This window comes from Musca autumnalis, unplaced genomic scaffold (genome assembly GCF_047663935.1).
Source record: "Musca autumnalis isolate F117 unplaced genomic scaffold, ASM4766393v1 scaffold_4, whole genome shotgun sequence".
Lineage (NCBI taxonomy): Eukaryota > Metazoa > Arthropoda > Insecta > Diptera > Muscidae > Musca > Musca autumnalis.
This window is the reverse complement of record NW_027411977.1, coordinates 218,571,352-218,592,715: the sequence shown is the minus strand read 5'-3', so window position 1 is coordinate 218,592,715 and position 21,364 is coordinate 218,571,352. Positions and strand designations below refer to the sequence as shown.

General features: G+C 35.5%; 2 protein-coding genes across 12 annotated transcripts in view; one reads left to right on the top strand and one right to left on the bottom strand.

Moving 5' to 3' along the window:
- LOC141402311 (uncharacterized) overlaps positions 1-2,182 on the top strand; it is a 45,477-nt gene extending 43,295 nt beyond the window's left edge. For 3 of the 5 annotated variants that reach the window (XM_073983243.1, XM_073983244.1, XM_073983246.1), the window contains 2 exons: positions 660-837; positions 906-1,806. In XM_073983243.1, the coding sequence (XP_073839344.1) occupies positions 660-837; positions 906-1,675 (948 nt within the window). In that variant the 3' untranslated portion in view covers positions 1,676-1,806. Of the gene's footprint in view, positions 1-659; positions 838-905; positions 1,807-1,954 lie in introns of those variants that run through there. The other 2 variants (XM_073983245.1, XM_073983247.1) reach the window with 1 other exon arrangement.
- Cep135 (Centrosomal protein 135kDa) overlaps positions 1-16,321 on the bottom strand; it is an 82,465-nt gene extending 66,144 nt beyond the window's left edge. For 5 of the 7 annotated variants that reach the window (XR_012412587.1, XR_012412588.1, XR_012412589.1 and 2 more), the window contains exons 1-9: positions 11,211-11,469; positions 9,218-9,344; positions 9,015-9,155; positions 8,730-8,953; positions 8,183-8,675; positions 5,861-5,941; positions 5,150-5,804; positions 4,872-5,082; positions 4,693-4,808 (exon numbers count right to left, since the gene is read on the bottom strand). Coding sequence is in view for 3 of the 7 variants with exons in the window: in XM_073983241.1 (XP_073839342.1) it covers positions 4,693-4,808; positions 4,872-5,082; positions 5,150-5,804; positions 5,861-5,941; positions 8,183-8,675; positions 8,730-8,953; positions 9,015-9,155; positions 9,218-9,344; positions 11,211-11,384 (2,222 nt within the window). In the remaining 4 variants the exon portion in view is untranslated. Of the gene's footprint in view, positions 1-4,692; positions 4,809-4,871; positions 5,083-5,149; positions 5,805-5,860; positions 5,942-8,182; positions 8,676-8,729; positions 8,954-9,014; positions 9,156-9,217; positions 9,345-11,210; positions 11,471-16,224 lie in introns of those variants that run through there. The other 2 variants (XM_073983240.1, XM_073983239.1) reach the window with 2 other exon arrangements.
- Between the last annotated feature and the right edge of the window lie 5,043 nt (positions 16,322-21,364).

Genomic DNA, 21,364 nt, shown 5'->3' with positions numbered 1-21,364 from the left:
TACCTCAGAAGCCTTCATTTGTGTTACAGAATGTCTCTAAAGACTTCTGTAAGACCTTTCTAATGTTACAGAAGAAAGCATCTGAATATTTCTGTTATGTTACAGAATACCTCCGAAGACTTCTGTAAAGTTACAGAATGCCTCTGAAGACTTTTGTTAAGTTAAGATTGGCTCAGAAGATTTCAGTTAAGTTGCAGAATGCCTCTCAAGACTTCTGTTATGTTACAGAATACCTCAGAAAACTTTTGTTATGTTTCAGAATGCACCCAAAGACTTCTGTAAAGCTACAGAATAACTCAGAAAACTTCAGTTGTGTTGCAGAAAGCCTTGACAACTTCTGTTATGTTACGTAATGCCTCCGAAGACTTCTGTAAAGCTACAGAAACCTTCATTTGTGTTACAGAATGTCTCTAAAGACTTCTGTAAGACCTTTCTAAAGTTACAGAAGACCTTTCTAGGTTTCCTCTGAAGATTTCTGTTATGTTACAGAATGCCTCTGGAGACTTTTTTTAAGTTTCAGAATGTGTCTAAAGTCTTCTGTTATGTTACTGAATACCTCCGAAAGCTTCTGTTAATTTATAAAATACTTCTAAAGAGTTTTGTAAAGTTCTCCTAGCTCTTCGGTATTGAAACTTAATCCCATCTTGTTTTATTTGCAGTGTGATGAATCGAATGAACTTAAGCCCTATTACTACGACTTGGAAGAAAGTTGCCACGAGCATTATACCAAGGGACCATGTTCAACACCGGGACATTTATTTTTACCAGGAGGCGTCTGTGATTGTCATCGAGGATTGCCACATTATCACGAGGACTATAATATGTGTTATGAATTAAGTACAAACTCCAAACCAAGTTCCCCAAAGACACTTTAAGATTTACAAAACAACTATTTGTGCTTTCAGATACCCCCGGCCCTTGCCGACCTGGTAATATATTTACAGTACCCGATAATGCAACCGCCATTGGGGATGGAGAAAATTCCTTTAACCCATTAGTTGGAAGGGCCCAATGCCAGTGTAAAGAAGGTTATGTACCATGGTCAGATGGATTCTGCTATCGTCTCTACACTCGAGGACCATGTGCCCAAAATGAATTCCTTATTAATGCCACAACATGTGTGGAGAATTTTTGCGGCAAGAATCGCCTTTATTTTCCTGATCAAAATGAATGTTATCGCATCGGATCACAGGGACCCTGTGATCTGCATCAAGTAGTGGTATTTGATTTTACTGCAAGACCTTCGGTGGATGGTATTTCCTATAATGGAATGTGTGGCTGCGCGGGTATTCTCATGAATTTAGATCAACAATGTTCAACACCTTCGGAACCAATGACAAATACATGTGAGTCCACACCCGGTATGGTGGAGCTGGAGGGAAATTGTTATAAGCTATATTCAAGGGGTCCCTGTGGACCTGGCCAGTGGTTGGAACCCATAAAAAGTCTTACAACAACGGACACCGCACGGCGAATACAAACCAAGGCAAAATGTGTTTGTCGACCAGGTTATACACCGGCTTTGGAGATGCGCGACAATTCCACTACCAGCATAGAACGTTGTAATGCACCCACTGTGGGTTTGGCCAGGTATTTGACCCAAAATGCTCTCCAGCAAAGACAAAACTCTAAGTTTCCATTTACTTTAACTAATTTTCAACATTTTAATAATTAAACATCCGATGTTCCTTGTACAAAACTATGCATGTTCTGAGATACAAAAAAAAAATGTGATTGACTTATCTCTGTTTTCCCTTTTCAAGCTGTACATGAAACTCATTCTTGCCCCCTACTCTTTTCTGCATGATCTTCTTTCCCTTTAAGGTACTAAGGTAAACTGTCTGTCCTAAAACTTTGTAAAAAAGCTCCATCTGTGCTCTATAGTAAATATGGAATGTTACTCCCTTTGTTAAAATTTAAATCTAAATAACATCTTTTTTGTTTCAAATTTTAGATGGTTTTTAGAAATATTCGGCTAAGAAAAACTTTCTCTCAGAGCCTCAACATTCGGCAAGCAAAAGTGTTTTTCGTTTCGAATTGTTTAAATTTTAAGAGTTTTGTTTTAAATTAAGCTGCTAGTTTTAAGATTTATAATAAGTTTTAGTCTAAGTATGTGCCATTATTAATAGAAAATAAAATGAAAAATTGACCTCCAAGGTCCTAAGAGGTCATCTATATAAAAGACAAACATTCCTGTTTTATTTTAGAATTTAAAAGCCTTTGTAGATACCTTAAAAATAATTTTAAAAATCCACGAGCCTTTGTAGATACCCTAAAAATAATTTTAAAAATCCACGAGCCTTTGTAGATACCCTAAAAATAATTTTAAAAATCCACGAGCCTTTGTAGATACCCTAAAAATAATTTTAAAAATCCACGAGCCTTTGTATTTGCCCTAAAAATAATTTTAAAAATCCACGAGCCTTTGTAGATACCCTAAAAATAATTTTAAAAATCCACGAGCCTTTGTAGATACCCTAAAAATAATTTTAAAAATCCACGAGCCTTTGTAGATACCCTAAAAATAATTTTAAAAATCCACGAGCCTTTGTAGATACCCTAAAAATAATTTTAAAAATCCACGAGCCTTTGTAGATACCCTAAAAATAATTTTAAAAATCCACGAGCCTTTGTAGATACCCTAAAAATAATTTTAAAAATCCACGAGCCTTTGTAGATACCCTAAAAATAATTTTAAAAATCCACGAGCCTTTGTAGATGTCTTTAAAATAATTTTAAAAATCCACGAGCCTTTGTAGATGTCTTTAAAATAATTTTAAAAATCCACGAGCCTTTGTAGATACCCTAAAAAAATTTTTAAAAATCCACGAGCCTTTGTAGATACCCTAAAAATAATTTTAAAAATCCACGAGCCTTTCTAGATACCCTAAAAATAATTTTAAAAATCCACGAGCCTTTGTAGATACCCTAAAAATAATTTTAAAAAATCCACGAGCCTTTGTAGATACCCTAAAAATAATTTTAAAAATCCACGAGCCTTTGTAGATACCCTAAAAATAATTTTAAAAATCCACGAGTTGCCCTAAAAATAATTTTAAAAATCCACGAGCCTTTGTAGATACCCTACAAATAATTTTAAAAATCCACGAGCCTTTGTAGATACCATAAAAATAATTTTAAAAATCCACGAGCCTTTGTAGATACCCTAAAAATAATTTTAAAAATCCACGAGCCTTTGTAGATACCCTAAAAATAATTTTAAAAATCCACGAGCCTTTGTAGATACCCTAAAAATAATTTTAAAAATCCACGAGCCTTTGTAGATACCCTAAAAATAATTTTAAAAATCCACGAGCCTTTGTAGATACCCTAAAAATAATTTTAAAAATCCACGAGCCTTTGTAGATACCCTAAAAATAATTTTAAAAATCCACGAGCCTTTGTAGATACCCTAAAAATAATTTTAAAAATCCACGAGCCTTTGTAGATACCCTAAAAATAATTTTAAAAATCCACGAGCCTTTGTAGATACCCTAAAAATAATTTTAAAAATCCACGAGCCTTTGTAGATACCCTAAAAATAATTTTAAAAATCCACGAGCCTTTGTAGATACCCTAAAAATAATTTTAAAAATCCACGAGCCTTTGTAGATACCCTAAAAATAATTTTAAAAATCCACGAGCCTTTGTAGATACCCTAAAAATAATTTTAAAAATCCACGAGCCTTTGTAGATACCCTAAAAATAATTTTAAAAATCCACGAGCCTTTGTAGATACCCTAAAAATAATTTTAAAAATCCACGAGCCTTTGTAGATACCCTAAAAATAATTTTAAAAATCCACGAGCCTTTGTAGATACCCTAAAAATAATTTTAAAAATCCACGAGCCTTTGTAGATACCCTAAAAATAATTTTAAAAATCCACGAGCCTTTGTAGATACCCTAAAAATAATTTTAAAAATCCACGAGCCTTTGTAGATACCCTAAAAATAATTTTAAAAATCCACGAGCCTTTGTAGATACCCTAAAAATAATTTTAAAAATCCACGAGCCTTTGTAGATACCCTAAAAATAATTTTAAAAATCCACGAGCCTTTGTAGATACCCTAAAAATAATTTTAAAAATCCACGAGCCTTTGTAGATAGCCTAAAAATAATTTTAAAAATCCACGAGCCTTTGTAGATAGCCTAAAAATAATTTTAAAAATCCACGAGCCTTTGTAGATAGCCTAAAAATAATTTTAAAAATCCACGAGCCTTTATAGCTGCCCTAAAAATAATTTTAAAAATCCACGAGCCTTTGTAGATACCCTAAAAATAATTTTAAAAATCCACGAGCCTTTGTAGATACCCTAAAAATAATTTTAAAAATCCACGAGCCTTTGTAGATACCCTAAAAATAATTTTAAAAATCCACGAGCCCTTTGTAGATACCCTAAAAATAATTTTAAAAATCCACGAGCCTTTGTAGATACCCTAAAAATAATTTTAAAAATCCACGATAATTTTAAAAAGCCACATTTGCGACTCCAGTAAACCTTTAAAAGATTCACATTAATTGCTTTCTCCGACATCTTCTAAAACTCGTAAATCCTCTTTGATCTTCGAAAACCCAATTTTTTAGGGGAGTACCCTCAACAGGTACTTGTCTTTTGTAGATGAAAAAAGAACCCCACTTGTACTTACCCGTTTTGTCCACCAATCCATTTTAAAAACCTTCCATGACTTACCTTAATTTATCCTCCAATTCGGTGACTTGTTTCTCTAAAGCGTTGCGTTTTTCCTTCGAGGCCTTTAGTTCATATTCCAGCTGGTAGACTTTTTCAGTTTTGGCATCAAGTTGAGTCTGAAAAATATTTTAAAATCCTTATATCAATACGAAAAAAGTAAATCCTTGACAAACACCTACCAATATCTTATCCTTTTCATTTTCCAAAGCCACATAAGTTTGTTTCAAGACCTTAACTTCACTACGCAACTGTAGGGCTTCTTCTCGTGCCGAATCACGATTTGTATCAAGTGTGTTGACACGACGATTGGTAGATTCCAATTGTTGTTCAGCATATAGAAGTTTATTTTGATAGTCTCCCAAGGTGCGTTCAGTTTGTTCATGGAGGATCCTAAGCGGGAGTGTTAAAGAAATGTTAATAAATTCGTTTATAAATTGTTGTTGCCTTAATAGCTCACTTCAATTGATTATAGCTTGACTGCAGTTTATTATTTTCCTCCCGCAACTGGAATTGTTGCTGTTTATATGCCTCAATTTCCTCCCGTAGCATAACAATTTGTGTCTCGGTTGGCATTCGTGCCGACTGTAGTTCACGTTTTTCTCTTTCCAATTGGCGCAGACGATCATTTAGCTCTTCAAATCTTGCCTGAGTCTTGTGCATCTGTTCATCATGCATTTTGGTGGTACATAAGAGTTTTTCTCTCAATGTGTCTCGTTCACATTTAAGTCGTTCCATTTCTGCTCGGGCACAATCTCGCTCACGTTCAACACGTAATATTGCCGCCTGTACACAATCACTACTTGCACTGGACGAGGCCGAACGTGCTGAGGATGGTTGTGATGTTGGTAAATTTAAATGATGATTTTGTGCATCTTTAAAACAGGGGACGAGGGCATGTGTAGTGGTGGGTCTTGTACATAGCTCGGATCGTAGGAGACGTAACTCTTCATCCTTTGACTTAATTTGTGATTGAAGAAATTCAATTTCTTTATCAGAACCAGCTTTACTCAGAAGACGTAGGTATTCTTTTTGAAAGAAATCTCTTTCGGATTTCAGGCGAATTTTTTCTTCATCCAAATTTTGTGCCTGTTGAGATTCAGTTTCTTTGAGTTCTGTAAGGTAGATCGTTTTAATAATGGGTATTAAAATTAATTTTTCTGGAACTTACCTTTCTGAAGCGATTGAAGTTTAGTTTTCAGTTTGGAGACCTTCTTTTGCAAGTGCTCATTGTCCATTTTCAGTTCGGATTCTGAAAAGGGTGAGGATTTTTGGGAATGGGTAAAAACTTCAGGATTACAAGAAAATAAATAAAAAATCCTGAAATAAATTTTTTAAAAAATCCATTCTCTAGAGGCCAAATCTAGCCTAGAGAATGGGAGTTTGAAGGCAAGCAACCGTAGGGCGGTGAGACTTCCATATGGTGGATGTCTCAGAGGCCACCTACCATAAAGTAGATGGACTTAGAGACAACTAGAGGCCACCTACCGTCGAGTAGTTATCTACCGTAAAGTATATGCGATCAGGGGTCATCTACTGCAGAGTAGACTAAATGGGTATTAGTCATGAGGTCATCCAGCGTAGACTAGATGGGATCTAACGTTGAGTTTATGGACTTAGATGCCTTCTGCCGTATAGTATATGAACTTAGATACCATCTACCACAGGATAGTTGTGGTTAGAGGTCTTCTACTGCCAAATATGTGGTTCAAGGGAGACCTATTGTAGAGTAGGTGGGTCTAGAGGTCATCTACCGTAGAATTTTTGGATCAGAAGCCACCTACCGTAGAGTAGTGACCTTAGAGGCCATCTACCGTACAGTAGATGGGACTAGAGACCATCTATTGTAGATTATATGACCTTAGGTGGGTATAGAGGCCATCTACCGTAGAATTTTTGAATCGGAAGCCACCTACCGTAGAGTAGGTGGGCTTAGTTTAGATGCCATATACCGTAGAATATGTGGTTCAGAGGCTACGGTAGGTGATGGATGGAGTAGATGGTTCAGAGGCTACCTACCGTAGAGTAGTGACCTTATAGGCCATCTACTGTACAGTATATGGGATTAGAGACCATCTACTGTAGATTATATGATCTTAGACGCCATCTACCGAAGAGTAGGTGCGTATAGAGGCCTTCTGCCGTAGAATGTATGGCTCAGAGGCCACCTACCGTAAATTCAATCGACTCACAGGCCATTTATGGAGCCTGAGATGAGCTTAAAGGCCATCTACCTTAGAGTATATAGTTATATATCTATCCACCGCAGATTAAATGTTCTTACAGAACATCTACCTTGGATTCAGTGGTTATATATCTTAGAGTAGACGGATCAGAGGCCACCTACAGTATTACGGATGACTCAGAGGTCTCCTGTCGTAGAGTTAATATACGGTAGAGTGGATCGCTCATAGGTTCTCTAGCGTAGGATTCATTCTACGTATGGATTCACAGGCCATCTACCGTTGACTAGGTGGAATTAGAGCCAATCCACCGTAGATAGGTGGACACAGAGGTCATCTTCAAAAGATTACGTGAACTTAGAGACCATCTACCGTATATAGACCATCTACATAGAGGCCATCTACCGTATAGTAAGTGAAATTAAAGGTAATCTACCGTGTAGAGTATATGGACTTAGAGGTCTTCTACCGTATAGCAGGTGGGCATAGAAGCCATATACCATGGATTACGTGAGCTTAGAGGCCATTTACCAAGGAGTAGATGGACTTAGAGGTCATCTACCGAAGAGTTGGAGAACTTAGAAGCCATAAACCGTATAAAAGTTGGATACAGAGGTCACTACCGTAGATTACATAGACTTAGAATGAATGTATAGTAGAGTAGGTGGACTTAGAGGCTCTATGCCGTATTTTAGGTGGACTTAGAGGTCATTTACCGTGGAGTATTTAGTCTTTTCGATACTTTGTAAAACTATTTAGAAATGTTTCTTTGGTCACCTTTTCAATATCACCTAAACTTCTACAAAAAATCCTTTCCGATAGCTTAAAAAATTTTTAAGAAATCCTCGCTTGGTGAGCCTTTCAATGCCATCTAATTTTCTTTGAAAAATCAACGTTTGCTGACCTTTTCGATAGCTTCTAAAACTCTTAAAAAAATCAACGTTTGCTGACCTTTTCGATAGCTTCTAGAACTCTTTAAAAAATCCACGTTTTGTGAGATTGTCGAAACCTTCAAAAATTATTTAAACAATTCACGTTTGGTGGCCTTTAAAATTTACACGCTTGTTGACCTATTCGATACCTCAAAAATTCTTTACAAAATCCACGTTTGGTGATGTTTCTGATACCTTTAAAAAGTCCACATTTGATGACCTTTTTGATAGCTTCAAAAAACCCCTTTTTTTTTAAACCCGAATCCCTTTTGATAGCTTCAAAAATTATTTAAAAATACGTTTTAAATTCTTGAAAAAATCAAATTTTGTAACTCTTCAAATCCTTAAAAAACTGCTTATCACTTCCTTCACACATACCTTTCTGTGTTAATTCATTGATTTTCTCATTGAATTTATGTTTATCCATTGCCATGCCATCATTCAAACACTTTTCCCTTTTATACTCTCCTCCTTTGCATTTCTCCCCAAATGACGGCGGTTTATGCTGTTTCCCTGCATGCATTTGTTTCAGTTGCAATTTTAATGTTTCAATTTCTGCTTCACGTTGTGATATCTCATTGTTGGCCTCGGTTTCAACCAACAAGGCTGCCTCTTTCAATTCATCCAATTGTGATTGCAAAGATCTGTTGGATTTTTCCAAATCCAATGCTCGTTGCATTGCCTCGTGCATTTGTTCTTGAAATTCACGCATTCGTGTTAAACAATCCATTTTCTCACGTTGCAACATTTCCAAATCTTCGCTCATATTACCAATATTTTTATAGCAGCAGTCACGAGCCAAGGCAGCTGGGGGACGACCACCGGTAAGTAAGTCATTTAAACGGGAAATTTCACGGTCACGGGATTCGATCTAAAAAGGGGACAAAAATTAAAACTAGATTTGGGGGAAGTTTCATATGTTTACCTTCTTTTGATAAAATTTCAGATTTTCCATTAAGTCTCTATTTGAATTTTCTAATTTTTCCAATTCCTTTTGTTGAGATTTCGTTTGTGTGGAACCATCATTTTTCTGACCATAACCCAACACATGACATTTGGTACATTTTAAATTTGAATTGTGTTCCTGCAATGGCTGTAGCGAGGGCAATTGATCACCCGAACGTACGGCAGTTATAAAAGGTTTCTTGGCTAAAATGGTGAACAGTCATCATTAAGCTTTACTTTTTTATTTTAAAGTTCCAAACCTTACCTTTCGCATCCTTTCCATATTTCATATTGCCATTAGCAATTTGTTTTAAATTTTGTGTCTTCAATTGTTGTTGTAATTGTTCCACTTGTTGTTGTAGGTGGAATTTATCGGTTTGTAAATCTCTTACCATAGAATTAAGTTCTAAAACGAAGAAGAAATTTTAAAATATTTTTTTTCAATTTCATTTTATTTTTACCACTTACCTCTTATTTTATCTTCATATTCCTCCTGTTGTTGCACAGTTTGTATATGCAATTGATTATTTTGCTGTAATAGCCGTGCATTATCACATTTATAGGGTTCCACTCCCAACTCCCAACAGGATTTTTCCTTGAAAACACGCAAAAGCATTGAGTATGGTTATGAATGGAAAGAACACGAATGAAACACAAAGGGAACAAAAAACACAAACTCTTCCGTTACAAGGTTACAATGTGGTGAAACTTTTCTATGCATAGCTGGCGGATGGTGTGGTAATGTTATATGGGTCATATAAGTGGTTAGTAAGAAAGCGGAAAAGGGTTGGGGGAGGGGAGTTGGAAAAACAAAGTGTTTATTTTTACACTTAAAGAGGCGGTGGCAGGAGAGTTTCTGCTTTAGTGCGTCAAACAAAAGTTCGAATTGGAATGGTTGAAGTAATTTGAAACTAAACTGCGTAGAATATTGGGGTGTATAGATGGGCTCCAAGTCCATCTACTGTGGAGTAGATGGGATCCAAGGACATATACTGTAGAGTAGATGGGCTCTAAGGACATCTATTGTCGAGTAGATGGTCTCTAAGGCCATCTACGATTGAGTAGATGGACTCAAGGGCCATCTACGATTGAGTAGATGGACTCAAGGGCCATCTACGATAGAGTAGATGGGCTCTAAGGCTATCTAGTGTAGAGCAGATGGTCTCTAAGGTCATCTACGGTAGAGTAGATGGACTCGAGGACTCAAGGGCCATCTACTGTAGAGTTTATGGGCTCCAAGGCTATCTACTGTAGATTATATGGGCTCAAGGACCATCTACAATAGAGTAGATGGGCTCCAAGGTCATCTAAGGTAGAGTAGATGGACTCGAAGGCCATATACGGTAGAATAGATGGGCTCCATGGCATCTAAGGTGGAGTGGATGAGCTCTAAGACCATTTACGGTGGAGTGGATGGACCCTAAGACCATAAACGGTAGAGTAGATGGGCTCAAGGGCCATCTACGATAGAGTAGATGGGCTCAAGGGCCATCTACGATAGAGTAGATGGGCGCAAGGGCCATCTACGATAGAGTAGATGGGCTCAAGGGCCATCTACGGTAGAGTATATGGGCTCAAGGACCATCTACGGTAGAATAGATGGGCTCTAAGGCCATCTACGGTAGAGTAGATGGGCTCTAAGGCCATCTACGGTAGAGTAGATGGGCTCTAAGGCCATCTACGGTAGAGTAGATGGGCTCAAGAGCCATCTACGATAGAGTAGATGGGCTCAAGGGCCATCTACGATAGAGTAGATGGGCTCAAGGGCCATCTACGATAGAGTAGATGGGCTCAAGGGCCATCTACGATAGAGTAGATGGGCTCAAGGGCCATCTACGATAGAGTAGATGGGCTCAAGGGCCATCTACGATAGAGTAGATGGGCTCAAGGGCCATCTACGATAGAGTAGATGGGCTCAAGGGCCATCTACGATAGAGTAGATGGGCTCAAGGGCCATCTACGGTAGAGTATATGGGCTCCAAGGCTATCTATTGTAGAGTATATGGGCTCAAAGGCTATCTAGTGTAGAGCAGATGGGCTCCAAGGCTATCTACTGTAGCTACTGTAGAGTATATGGGCTTCAAGACCATCTTCTGTAGGTTAGATGGACTCAAAAGTAATTTTTCATACTGAGAAACCATCTATCATTGATCTTAAGTGGCCACATAGCCTATCCATTTTATTTGTACTTTATCCGACACAAAATAACTTGAATTTCTTGTGGGAAAACTTCTTTATGAATCCTTATTAATTGATCTAAATACAAGTTCCCCAATATATTTGACTCATACTGTAGGTAATTGCAAACTGACCACAAATGACAAGTCAGTCATGGCATTGACACCATGACAACGTCTTAGACATAGGCTGGGGGAGGGGTTGGGAATGTGGTCAATAGAAGGACGGTCTACCAAAGAAGACCATTATAGTGTAATAAATTACAAAAACAGCCAACACCTACCTCAAGTAATTCCATAATTTTTTGCTTCGAATCTCTCAAACTTTCCGTTGTCTTCACTAAATCATCAAATAAACTACCAACAAGTGGTATGGCTGATAATGGCAGGGTTTGATGATATCCCAAAACATTTAATTTTTGCCGCAAATTATTAAAAACACTGTCGGCACCACTCATTTTTTTCACAAAAATAAAATCTTTCTTTTCTATTTTCACTTTCAAAACAATAAACAAAACACAACCCGCGAAACAAAAAACAAAAACGTATAGGTGTAGAGTTGTATAGTTTAGGGATACGTAAAACCGATTTCGGTTAATCGATTAATCGGTTATTACCCGTAAAATCTCTAAAAATCGTAGTCGACTATTGACTGTGCGAAAACCGTATAACCGCTTATACTTAGTTGACTATCGAAAGTCGGAGTCAACTATTATTCGTAGTCGACTATTAGTCGTAGTCTATTATTATTCGTAGTCGACTATTAATCGTGGACGACTATTAGTCGTAGTTGACTATTGGGTGTGCTAAAACCAGGGTTTCGGAGTCGAGCCGTTTTTCCTTCGACTCCGACTCCGACTCCAGGCCAGTTTTTTGTCACGACTCCGACTCCGGAGTCGACTCCGAGGGTAATTTCCTATACCACTAAAAATTAATAAAATTTGCTAAATTTTTCAACTTTTCCTATACTAGGTCCCTATATGCTTATGTGTTCTTTTCTCTAAGACAATTTGTAATGCAATGCGATGTAAAATTGATGTTCCGTATTGAATCTGCTGTATCTTATATCAAAAAGAACAACAACAACAGAAAGAATTTAGAAAGTTTCAGTAGATTTTGCCGAAATATATGTACGAGTATACCCTCCGATTATCAATTTAAAACAAAAACAAGTAGAACTGACGAGTTTGATTAAACTTTTTTGTACGGACGAACAGAGGGGAAACATAGGCATAAAGTTGCTCAAAACTCAAAATATGAAAATTGTTTTTTTATGAAAAAATGTTGATAAACGGCAACCAGACTCTTTTCTACATTTGCTATAACCATCCTCGACTTTGTAAGATTAACCAATCCCATGAAGCAGTCGATTGAACTCAGCCTTACTGAAAACAAAAAGTAAATTTTCGAAAACAAACTAAATTAGGTGAACATTAAAATGACATTATTTTCGCGAAAACTAATATTTTTCAAGATTTATTGTTTTTGTACAGTCTCCGAACAAGATTAGCATTTAAAATTTTCAGATTGATTTTACATCTTTGCTCTTTAATAATGGTAATACATATCCTCTTTATGGACATTTTTTTATGATAATTTTTAAGGTTACTACAAGTTCAATAGTGAAAAAGTCTATTTCCCCGTCGTTTCCCGACCATAGTTTCTTCTAATGTTTTATGCGCTTGAGTCTCAAATATCAGATTCAATCAAAAAAATTGCGCATATTTGCGCCATTCCGAAAAAAAGCCAATTTTTCTCAACTAAAATATGAAATATTTTTATATGGAATTGCAAGGTTTACTCACACTAAATGTTGCTCCCCGTTATAACCGGGGCTCTAATTTATCAAACTAAACCAACACCTATCAAATATGTTTGCATTATTCAGAAACATTCACGGCTTTTCTCATGTGAATTGAGAAAAATTTTATTTAAGTAAATTTCAAAAAATAAAATTTGGAGTGAAATATATGTACAGTATCGGCCAAAACTAAAGCACCCCCTCAGTAAATTTTTTTGAAATGATAATTTTTTTATGAAAACTAAATTATAAATTTATTTTTTATTTTTCTTTTTATTTATTTATATCTTTATAACTGAAAAATTCAAAAGTAAGGAGATCTGTAGTGCAATTCTCTAACTTATTTTTTGAGTTACCGACAAAAATCGGTAACATTAAAACGCAAAATTATGAGTGAAAAGTTCAAATAAAAGTTGACAACACTGTTGCTATCGGTAGAACTTCACGACTACTTTTTATTGGTCGTTAACTTACCGAAAATATCGTTAATTAACGAAATTATAATTGTTTTAATTTTACCGACAATTGTCGGTAAGTCAAAAAATGAGTTAGAGAATCGCACTACAGAATTTAATAAACAAAAGTTAAAATTCAAAAAACATTTTAGGTCGCAAATATAAGCGGGCAAAAACTATTGAAATCATTATTTCGTTGCTTATCCTCTATTCTGGATGACACAATCACATCTTTTAGGCATAAATGATACTAAATTATTAATTACTGCATGCGAAATAATTGATTTTCGGAAAATTTAGCTTAAATCGTCAAAATACTGAAAATCGGAAGGTACCGTTATATGGGGGCTATACCCAAACGTGGACCCAGGTCCACGATTTTTGGTGGATATGTTTTGTGACCACTAAGAACCCTAAGTACCAAATTACAGCTAATTTAGTAGGAAAATGTGGCTTAAATATCCGAAATACCGCAGATCGGAAGGTACCGCTATAAGGGGGCTATACCAAAACATTAGCCGATATTGTTCATATTCATCCAAAAATGATACTACAGCATTCCCTGGTCAAATACTTAATTCCTTAGGTTTAAAAATTAGCAAAAGAACGAATTGCAAAAGAACGGTAGACGCTGGCTTATTCAGTCGACGACCAGCAAAAAACCTTCCGCCTCCATGTTTTACAGCGTCTTTGCAATATTTAGGATTTAACGGTTGCCTATTTAGTCCAAGCCTTTTACCATCTGAATACTTTAAATTAAACATAGATTCTTCGGAAAACAGTTCAAATGGGTCTTGGCGAATGCCAGTCTTGCTCCTTCATTTTTAGTCGATATGAAAGGTTTTATTTTTTTTCTGGTCGTCGACTGAATAAGCCGGCGTCTATCGTTCTTCTGCAATTCGTTCTTTTGCTAATTTTTAAACATTAGCGTATTGTATTTGACTAGTGGATGCTGTAACATTATTTTTGGATGAATATGAACAATACCGGCTAATGTTTTGGTATAGCCCCCTTATAGCGGTACCTTCCGATCTGCGGTATTTCGGATATTTAAGCCCCATTTTCCTACTAAATTAGCTGTAATTTGGTACTTAGGGTTCTTAGTGGTCACAAAACATATCCACCAAAAATCGTGGACCTGGGTCCACGTTTGGGTATAGCCTCCATATAACGGTACCTTCCGATTTTCAGTATTTTGAGGATTTAAGCTAAATTTTCCGAAAATCAATTATTTCGCCTGCAGTAATTAATAATTTAGTATCTTCTATACCAAAAAGATGTGATTGTGTCATTCAGAATAGAGGATACGCAACGAAATATTAATTTCAATAGTTTTTGTTGTACCTCAAAGGGGTGCTTTAGTTTTGTCCGCTTATATTTGCGACCTAAAATATTTTTTGAATTTAAAGTTTTGTTTATTAAATTCTGAATTCCTTACTTTTGTATTTTCCAATTATAAAGATATAAATAAATAAAAAGAAAAATAAAATATAAATTTATAATTTAGTTTTCATAAAAAAATTATCATTTCAAAAAAATTTACTGAGGGGGTGCTTTAGTTTTGGCCGATACTGTATATGGGACTATATATACATCTGTACTGATTTGTTTGAAAATTGGCTCAATGTTTTTTAAGGTTGCATGTGTCAAATTTCAGTGATTTTGGTGCATTTTTATCTCATATCAGATGCGAATATATATGGAATCTGCATCCAAATCTGGACCGATTTTCATTATTTTCTATAGGATTAATCCTTGTGCAGAAGATATGCTTTGTGCGAAATATTATATCAATCGAAGTATAAATGAGCTTTCTAGGACTTTTGATCAACTTTTAACACAAATTTCCGCTCTGTGGGACGGGTCACATATCTTTTTCGTTTTATTTTGTCGAAATATGAAGATGGGTATGCCAACAGTAATTTGTTTTTTACAGATTTTACGAAGGCGAAATTTTGACTTCTACAGTTCCCTTTTTTTAAATGCATATTTTTTAATTCGTTTCTCTTAAATACACGATTATTATGTTCTTAATGATCCCACAAAAACATATGCTGATCGGTTTATTCGTTTTCGAGCTTCAGTGGTCACCGCAAACTGCTTTAGTAAAAACAGTGTTTCGTAGGTGGCCATTTGTCAGGAAACTGTGCAATATTTTTCAACAAAAAAAAAATCTGAAAGTAGCTCAAGGTATTATAAATCAGATGAAAACAATATCTTTTGGAAAAAATTGGTAGATTACTTGTAAAAATTCATGAAAAATTTCATTTTTCGTGCACAATAAGTGACCATAACCCCTTAATTGTGGACAAAATAAACTTATAATACTTTTTCCACATTATATTGTGAAGTATAAATATGTGAGATCTAAAACTAGTATTCCAGAGTGTATATAAGTTTTGTCATAAATGTGATGGTATATTAAGAAATCGATTCATATTGAAAGATGCAATTATAATTCTTTTGTCATGGAACATTACTAAAGCTCTGTTCCAGAACTAAAAAGTTTTTACAATTTTTACCACTTTTACACATTTTGCGTTCCCGTACACAAAATTTATATGAAAATCGATTACGACTTTTACAACTTTTACGACTTTTACCACTTTATAAAGTACGGGAACAGGCCATAAATATAATAAATCCTTTGCTTACAAGTTTACTCATAGATTTCCTATAAAATGAATAAACGATTTATCAAAATGTTAATAAAGTTAATCTCTCTATCATAAAAAAATAAAAACTCTTTTGATAAATGTAGAAAAAAACATTTTGCCCGGAGTCGGAGTCGAGATTTTTTTCACGACTCCAGACTCCGACTCCGACTCCAGCAAAATTTGCTAGACTCCGACTCCAGACTCCGACTCCGACTCCGCAGCCCTGGCTAAAACTGCGTAATGGACGGTATTTTTTGTACACATGTGTGTACGTCACAGATTGCATCAACGAAAATGGTCGATTATATTCGATTATGATCGGTTTTCCGCGGTTAACGAATAATCGAAACTCGACTTTTAGTACACTCTCAAATAATCGACTAACCGAAAATCGAGTTTTAATTTTTTCACGAAAACCGTATAATCGAAAAACCGATTATTGCATTTCACTGCGTATCCCTAGTATAGTTCCGGAACGAACTAGTTCAAAAGAACTATTCCAGACAAGGAGCTATTGGAACTATATCCAGCTTTTGCGTTTATATAGTTCCTTTAGTTCATATAGTCCCTTTCGTTTTTCTGGCTCCTTCAGTTTAACGCCTACGTCGATCTTATGCTTGGTTTATATTTACGAAATCCACTCGGTTTCAACTGTCAAATCCATAGGTTAAACGTCAAATGAAATCCAGATGAGATTTCATTTGACGTTTGAGCTATGGAATTGACAGTTGAAATCGAGTGGATTTCGTAAATGTAAACTTAGCATTACGTTGTTGCTGTTTGTTCGCTGCAATTTATTTATTTTTATGTCAATTCATCCACCAAACCATGAAAACATTTCGGTCTCGGAACTATTTGTACGAAGGAAAGAAAAAGAGCGACGAAATAGAAAGATTCGTGCTCTGTTCCAGAACCTGCAAGAATCTACTATTTTTTACTACGATAGCATTTTCTCTTTTATGTTATCGGGAAAAATAGTAAAAATTAGTAGATTCTTGCAGTTCTGGAACAGACCATCGTTGAACTATTTCAATCTACTATACTACAAATCTACGGAACTATTTGGAACGAAAAGAACGATGAAAGAGAAACATTCGTTGAACTATATGTCTCGGGACGATTTGTAGCTATGGAACTATATTAAGGAACTAGTTCCTTTTTGGAAAAGGAACTAAAAAGATCGATCCGCTCCGGGAACTAGATTGCTCAACTCTGGAAGCAATTTTTAAGAGAGTGATGTTTGGTTTACATTCGGCGTCTTTTCGTGATTTCGAAGGCGTTTCGTGATTTCGCGCGGAATCAAGCAAAAATTATCATGATTTCGCATACAAAAATGAAATCATCTCATTTCGTGATTTCAGCGAAATCAACATCGAAATCACAGTACACATGATAAACAACCCTGTTTTTGCCTGAAAAAGTACCAAAAGTTGCAACACTTTTCACGTATCACAATAAACAAGGTAGATGGTCAATTGCTGCAACAAAAAATTTTAGAATCAAAATTTTTAAACAATGCGAAAAAAATTTTAGGTTACATTGTTACAATGCTATTTTTCATTGTGTTCTCGTACTTTTTTAATGGTAATGTTAGAAAAAAGATCGAAATGTCTGAAATTGCTTCCCCATACAAATTTCTTAAAAAATACGGGAACAAAAAAATTACGGAAATTGCAAAAACTGCAGCAAATCAACGCATCAGCTATCGTATTTAGATGATAATGCCAAAATTGTATGGCAGAAAACAAGAGTATTCTTTCTGTTATTCGGCGCTATTTTTGTTTAAAGAGAAGTGCAAGTGTTGCTAGACTTCGGAGTACGGGGACGGGTACTATACACAATTAATACGATATATAGATAATTTTCGAAATAAAGTTGTAAAGTTCTATATTGTCGTATATTTTTGATGACTAATTCAATTTACAACAACTTGTTTTGAAAATGCATGTTCGATCACCTGCGCATATGCATCTACCTTGATCATTGTGATATGTTTGAAATCAACCAAAAAATAAGTGTAAACACCGGGATGTATTTCAGGATTTCGTGAAATCCAGTGGATTTTAGAGCGCAAGTGTAAACTTGGCATGAGAGTGGAGAGAAAGCGAAAATGGCTTTCTCTTCTACCACAGGCTACCAGAAACATTTCTACAGGTAAAAAATGGCAGAACTGATTTTTCGACTTTTGTTTGACGATTATTTCACAATGAAAAAGAAAATGGACGAAAAACAGAAGAAAAAGTCGAACGCTGACAAAACTAAATTAAAAACTGTGAAATAAAAGACGAAAATTGATTTTTTTATGTTTCTTTTTGACATTGCTGCCAGATCTACCATTTTTCCGTTCCTTTACTTTTTTGGTAAAAAATGTTCATAAGAGAGCAATTTTGACACTTTTCTCTTTTACCACCCTTACCATTAAAAAAGTAAAGGAACAAAGCTTATGCTTGGTTTACATTTACGAAATCCACTCGATTTCAACTGTCAAATCCATAGGTTAAACGTCAAATGAAATCCAGATGAGATTTCGTTTGACGTTTGAGCTATGGAATTAACAGTTGAAATCGAGTGGATTTCGTAAATGTAAACGTAGCATTATAGGTGTAATGCCATGTTCATACCAGCATTTGAATCACTTCGTTCGTTCTCATAATTACGTACACGAATTAACCCGTTCATACGACATGGTACACAATTCATAGCAACATGATTCATATTTTCATAGTTTTTGTTTACTGATTTTAAAGAAAGTTTCAGCTAAAAGACGAGTAAAATTAATTGATATGAACTGAAAAAAATATTTGTCCTTCTTTTAGATATCTATTTAATATTAAATTAAATTAGTTTCATTCATGTTTTCAATTTTTTCTCACAATTTTGGTGTTTTCAGTATATTTTCAAATTTTTCTACTTTAAAAATTAACGAGACATTCCGGCAGGCATTTGATTTTTGTTTCTAAATTTGTACGCGAATTTGAAACGATGAGCAAGAAACGCAACTGCAATGGAAAAGAAGAGAAAATTTGCTATTATTTGAATGTAAACTTGTCGTTAAACCGTTTACTTTTCATTCATATTTTGTAGTCTTTCTAAAAATGTTTGGGTTTTTAATAAATTTTTAAAATTTGTATTTTTCCTGTCATAATTAATTTATTTCGATAAATTCTCTCATTTGTTAGAGATGGGACATATTTTATCGTCGTTCTGAGAGTAATTTAAATTGAACAATATACAAAAATCGTTGTTAGTTCTCAAAATTTTGTATGGGAAATGAAGTAATTATATCGTAATTCAGGTTCGAACAACGAATAGAGAGCGAATTATGGGCTAAATACATACGGTCCGTTGTGCGACGCGTTGAAAACAACAACCACATGAAAAATGTGTGAGTGATGCCAAGTTTGGTCTTGAAGTTTTCATGTGGTTGTTGTAACGCAACGCTCAACGCGCCGTATGTGCAGCGACATTTAAGCCCTCGGCACATACGGTCCGTTTAGTGACACTTTGGGACACGCGCTTTCCCAAAACAGTTAAATTATGTTTAACTTTAATGCGTCAGACACATTGTTGTTTTTCAAAAAACTTGGCATCACTTACACTTTTTTCATGTGGTTGTTGTAACGCAACGCTCAATGCGCCGTATGTGCAGCGGCCTTTAGCCTTAGTATGAACAAGACATAAAGACTAGAACATGGCACAATTACAGAGGTAGTGGCATCGTAAAATTTTGAATATGTTATGTCAAAACTTTCTTTATGTTGTTGGGGAAATTACAACAAAAATATTTTTTTTATAAAGGGATTTGACTTTTCATATTCGATCAGCTGGTGTGATACCACTACCTGGTAGTTCTGCCATGGACTAGAACAAATCATGGCACAATTACCCAGGTATCGGCATCGTAAAATTTTGAATATGTTATGTCAAAACTTTCTTTATGTAGTTGGGGAAATTACAACAAAAATAATTTTTTTATAAAGGGATTTGACTTTTCATATTCGATCAGCTGGTGTGATACCACTACCTGGTAGTTCTGCCATGGAACAAATGCATTTTCCAAAAACATATGATAATAGTACCAGATTTTGGTTATAGATGGCTAAACAATTTAGTGGAAAAAGTGAATTTTTTGAAAGCTCTCTCAGCAAAATCGTTAACAGTAATGTTAAACATTTATACAAAATAAGGTTACCAAGTACACATGAGTTATGAGAAAATTGTTTATTCCATTTTTACTGAAATATATAATATTGTTCATATTTTTTAACGTAGACAACGAAGCTGAAACATTTTTCGTCAGCGGCGCACCGTTTAAGACCATCGGCGGTGGCGCACTAGCATTTGGTCGCCGGCGAGTGAATATCGGCGGTAGAGTTGTTACAATCTAGTTCGCTTGAACGAACTAGTTCACTATATAGTTCAGTAGACACCGGTCTTTTGCATGAACGAACTGCGAATGAGTTATATTATCTCTTTGTTTTCATGAAATAACTCATTCGGAAACGAAATATGGTAGTGAATTAGTTTACTGGATTGTTGGATTAAACTAATGCTTTGTTTACATTAACGAATTCCACACGATTTCAACTGTCAATTCCTTTGTCCCGGTCCACACTAGCGTGAATTTCATTAAAAAATTTCATGAAATTAGGTGTTCTTAAATCGAATTCCCCACTACAGCAATTTTATGATTTTACTCTACTATGGACGTCGATCTAGAGACGCATAATTTCATATCAATATTTCAGTGAAATTACTGTAGTGTGGCCCGGGACTTTGCGTAAACGTCAAATGAAAACTCATCTGAAATCAATTGGATTTCATATGACGTTTAAGCAATGGATTTGACATTTGAAATAAAGGGGATTTCGTAAATGTAAACAAAGCATAAATCCTCATAATGTGGGTTCGGCAAAAAGCAATAACTTAATACGACCTTGTTATTGCGCCAGCCAGCTCTAGACCAGCATCCGGCAAAAAGGGGCACACGTGCCCTTGATGAGAATAACAGCAGAACAACCACCATTCAGTCTTCGTTCAGAAGTCAAAGAACAAGGTTCTGTTGTCGGTTGTTTCAATGATTTTTTATTTTAGCAATGCATTAATGGAGAGAGCGAGAGAGAGTCGTATGCGTGAGACCGTAAACAATGCGTTTGTGTTAGTGCCGATACCTGCTCTAGACCATTGGTGTCCAAAGTAAATGAGAGAGAATTGATGGGAGAGTAATGTCCCTTTGTTAAACAACGGCTGACATAGCTCTCATTTGAATTTTTTATTCTCTGTTGTTACGACAACGTGCAGGCGTTGACATCAAAGCTCTAGACCAGTGACCTGCAACCGGTGTCATTTTTTTGAGTTGCGGTATGCACAAAAGAAAGGGATACTAACACACACCGCTACTCCCTTTTTGCGTTAAAATGTAATCAACACTCTGTTGAGAGTCCACAATGATTCATATTGTTTCAATATTAAACGGAGTGTTAGGTAATCAATTTACTGCTTCGTCAAAACAATCGCTTCATGAT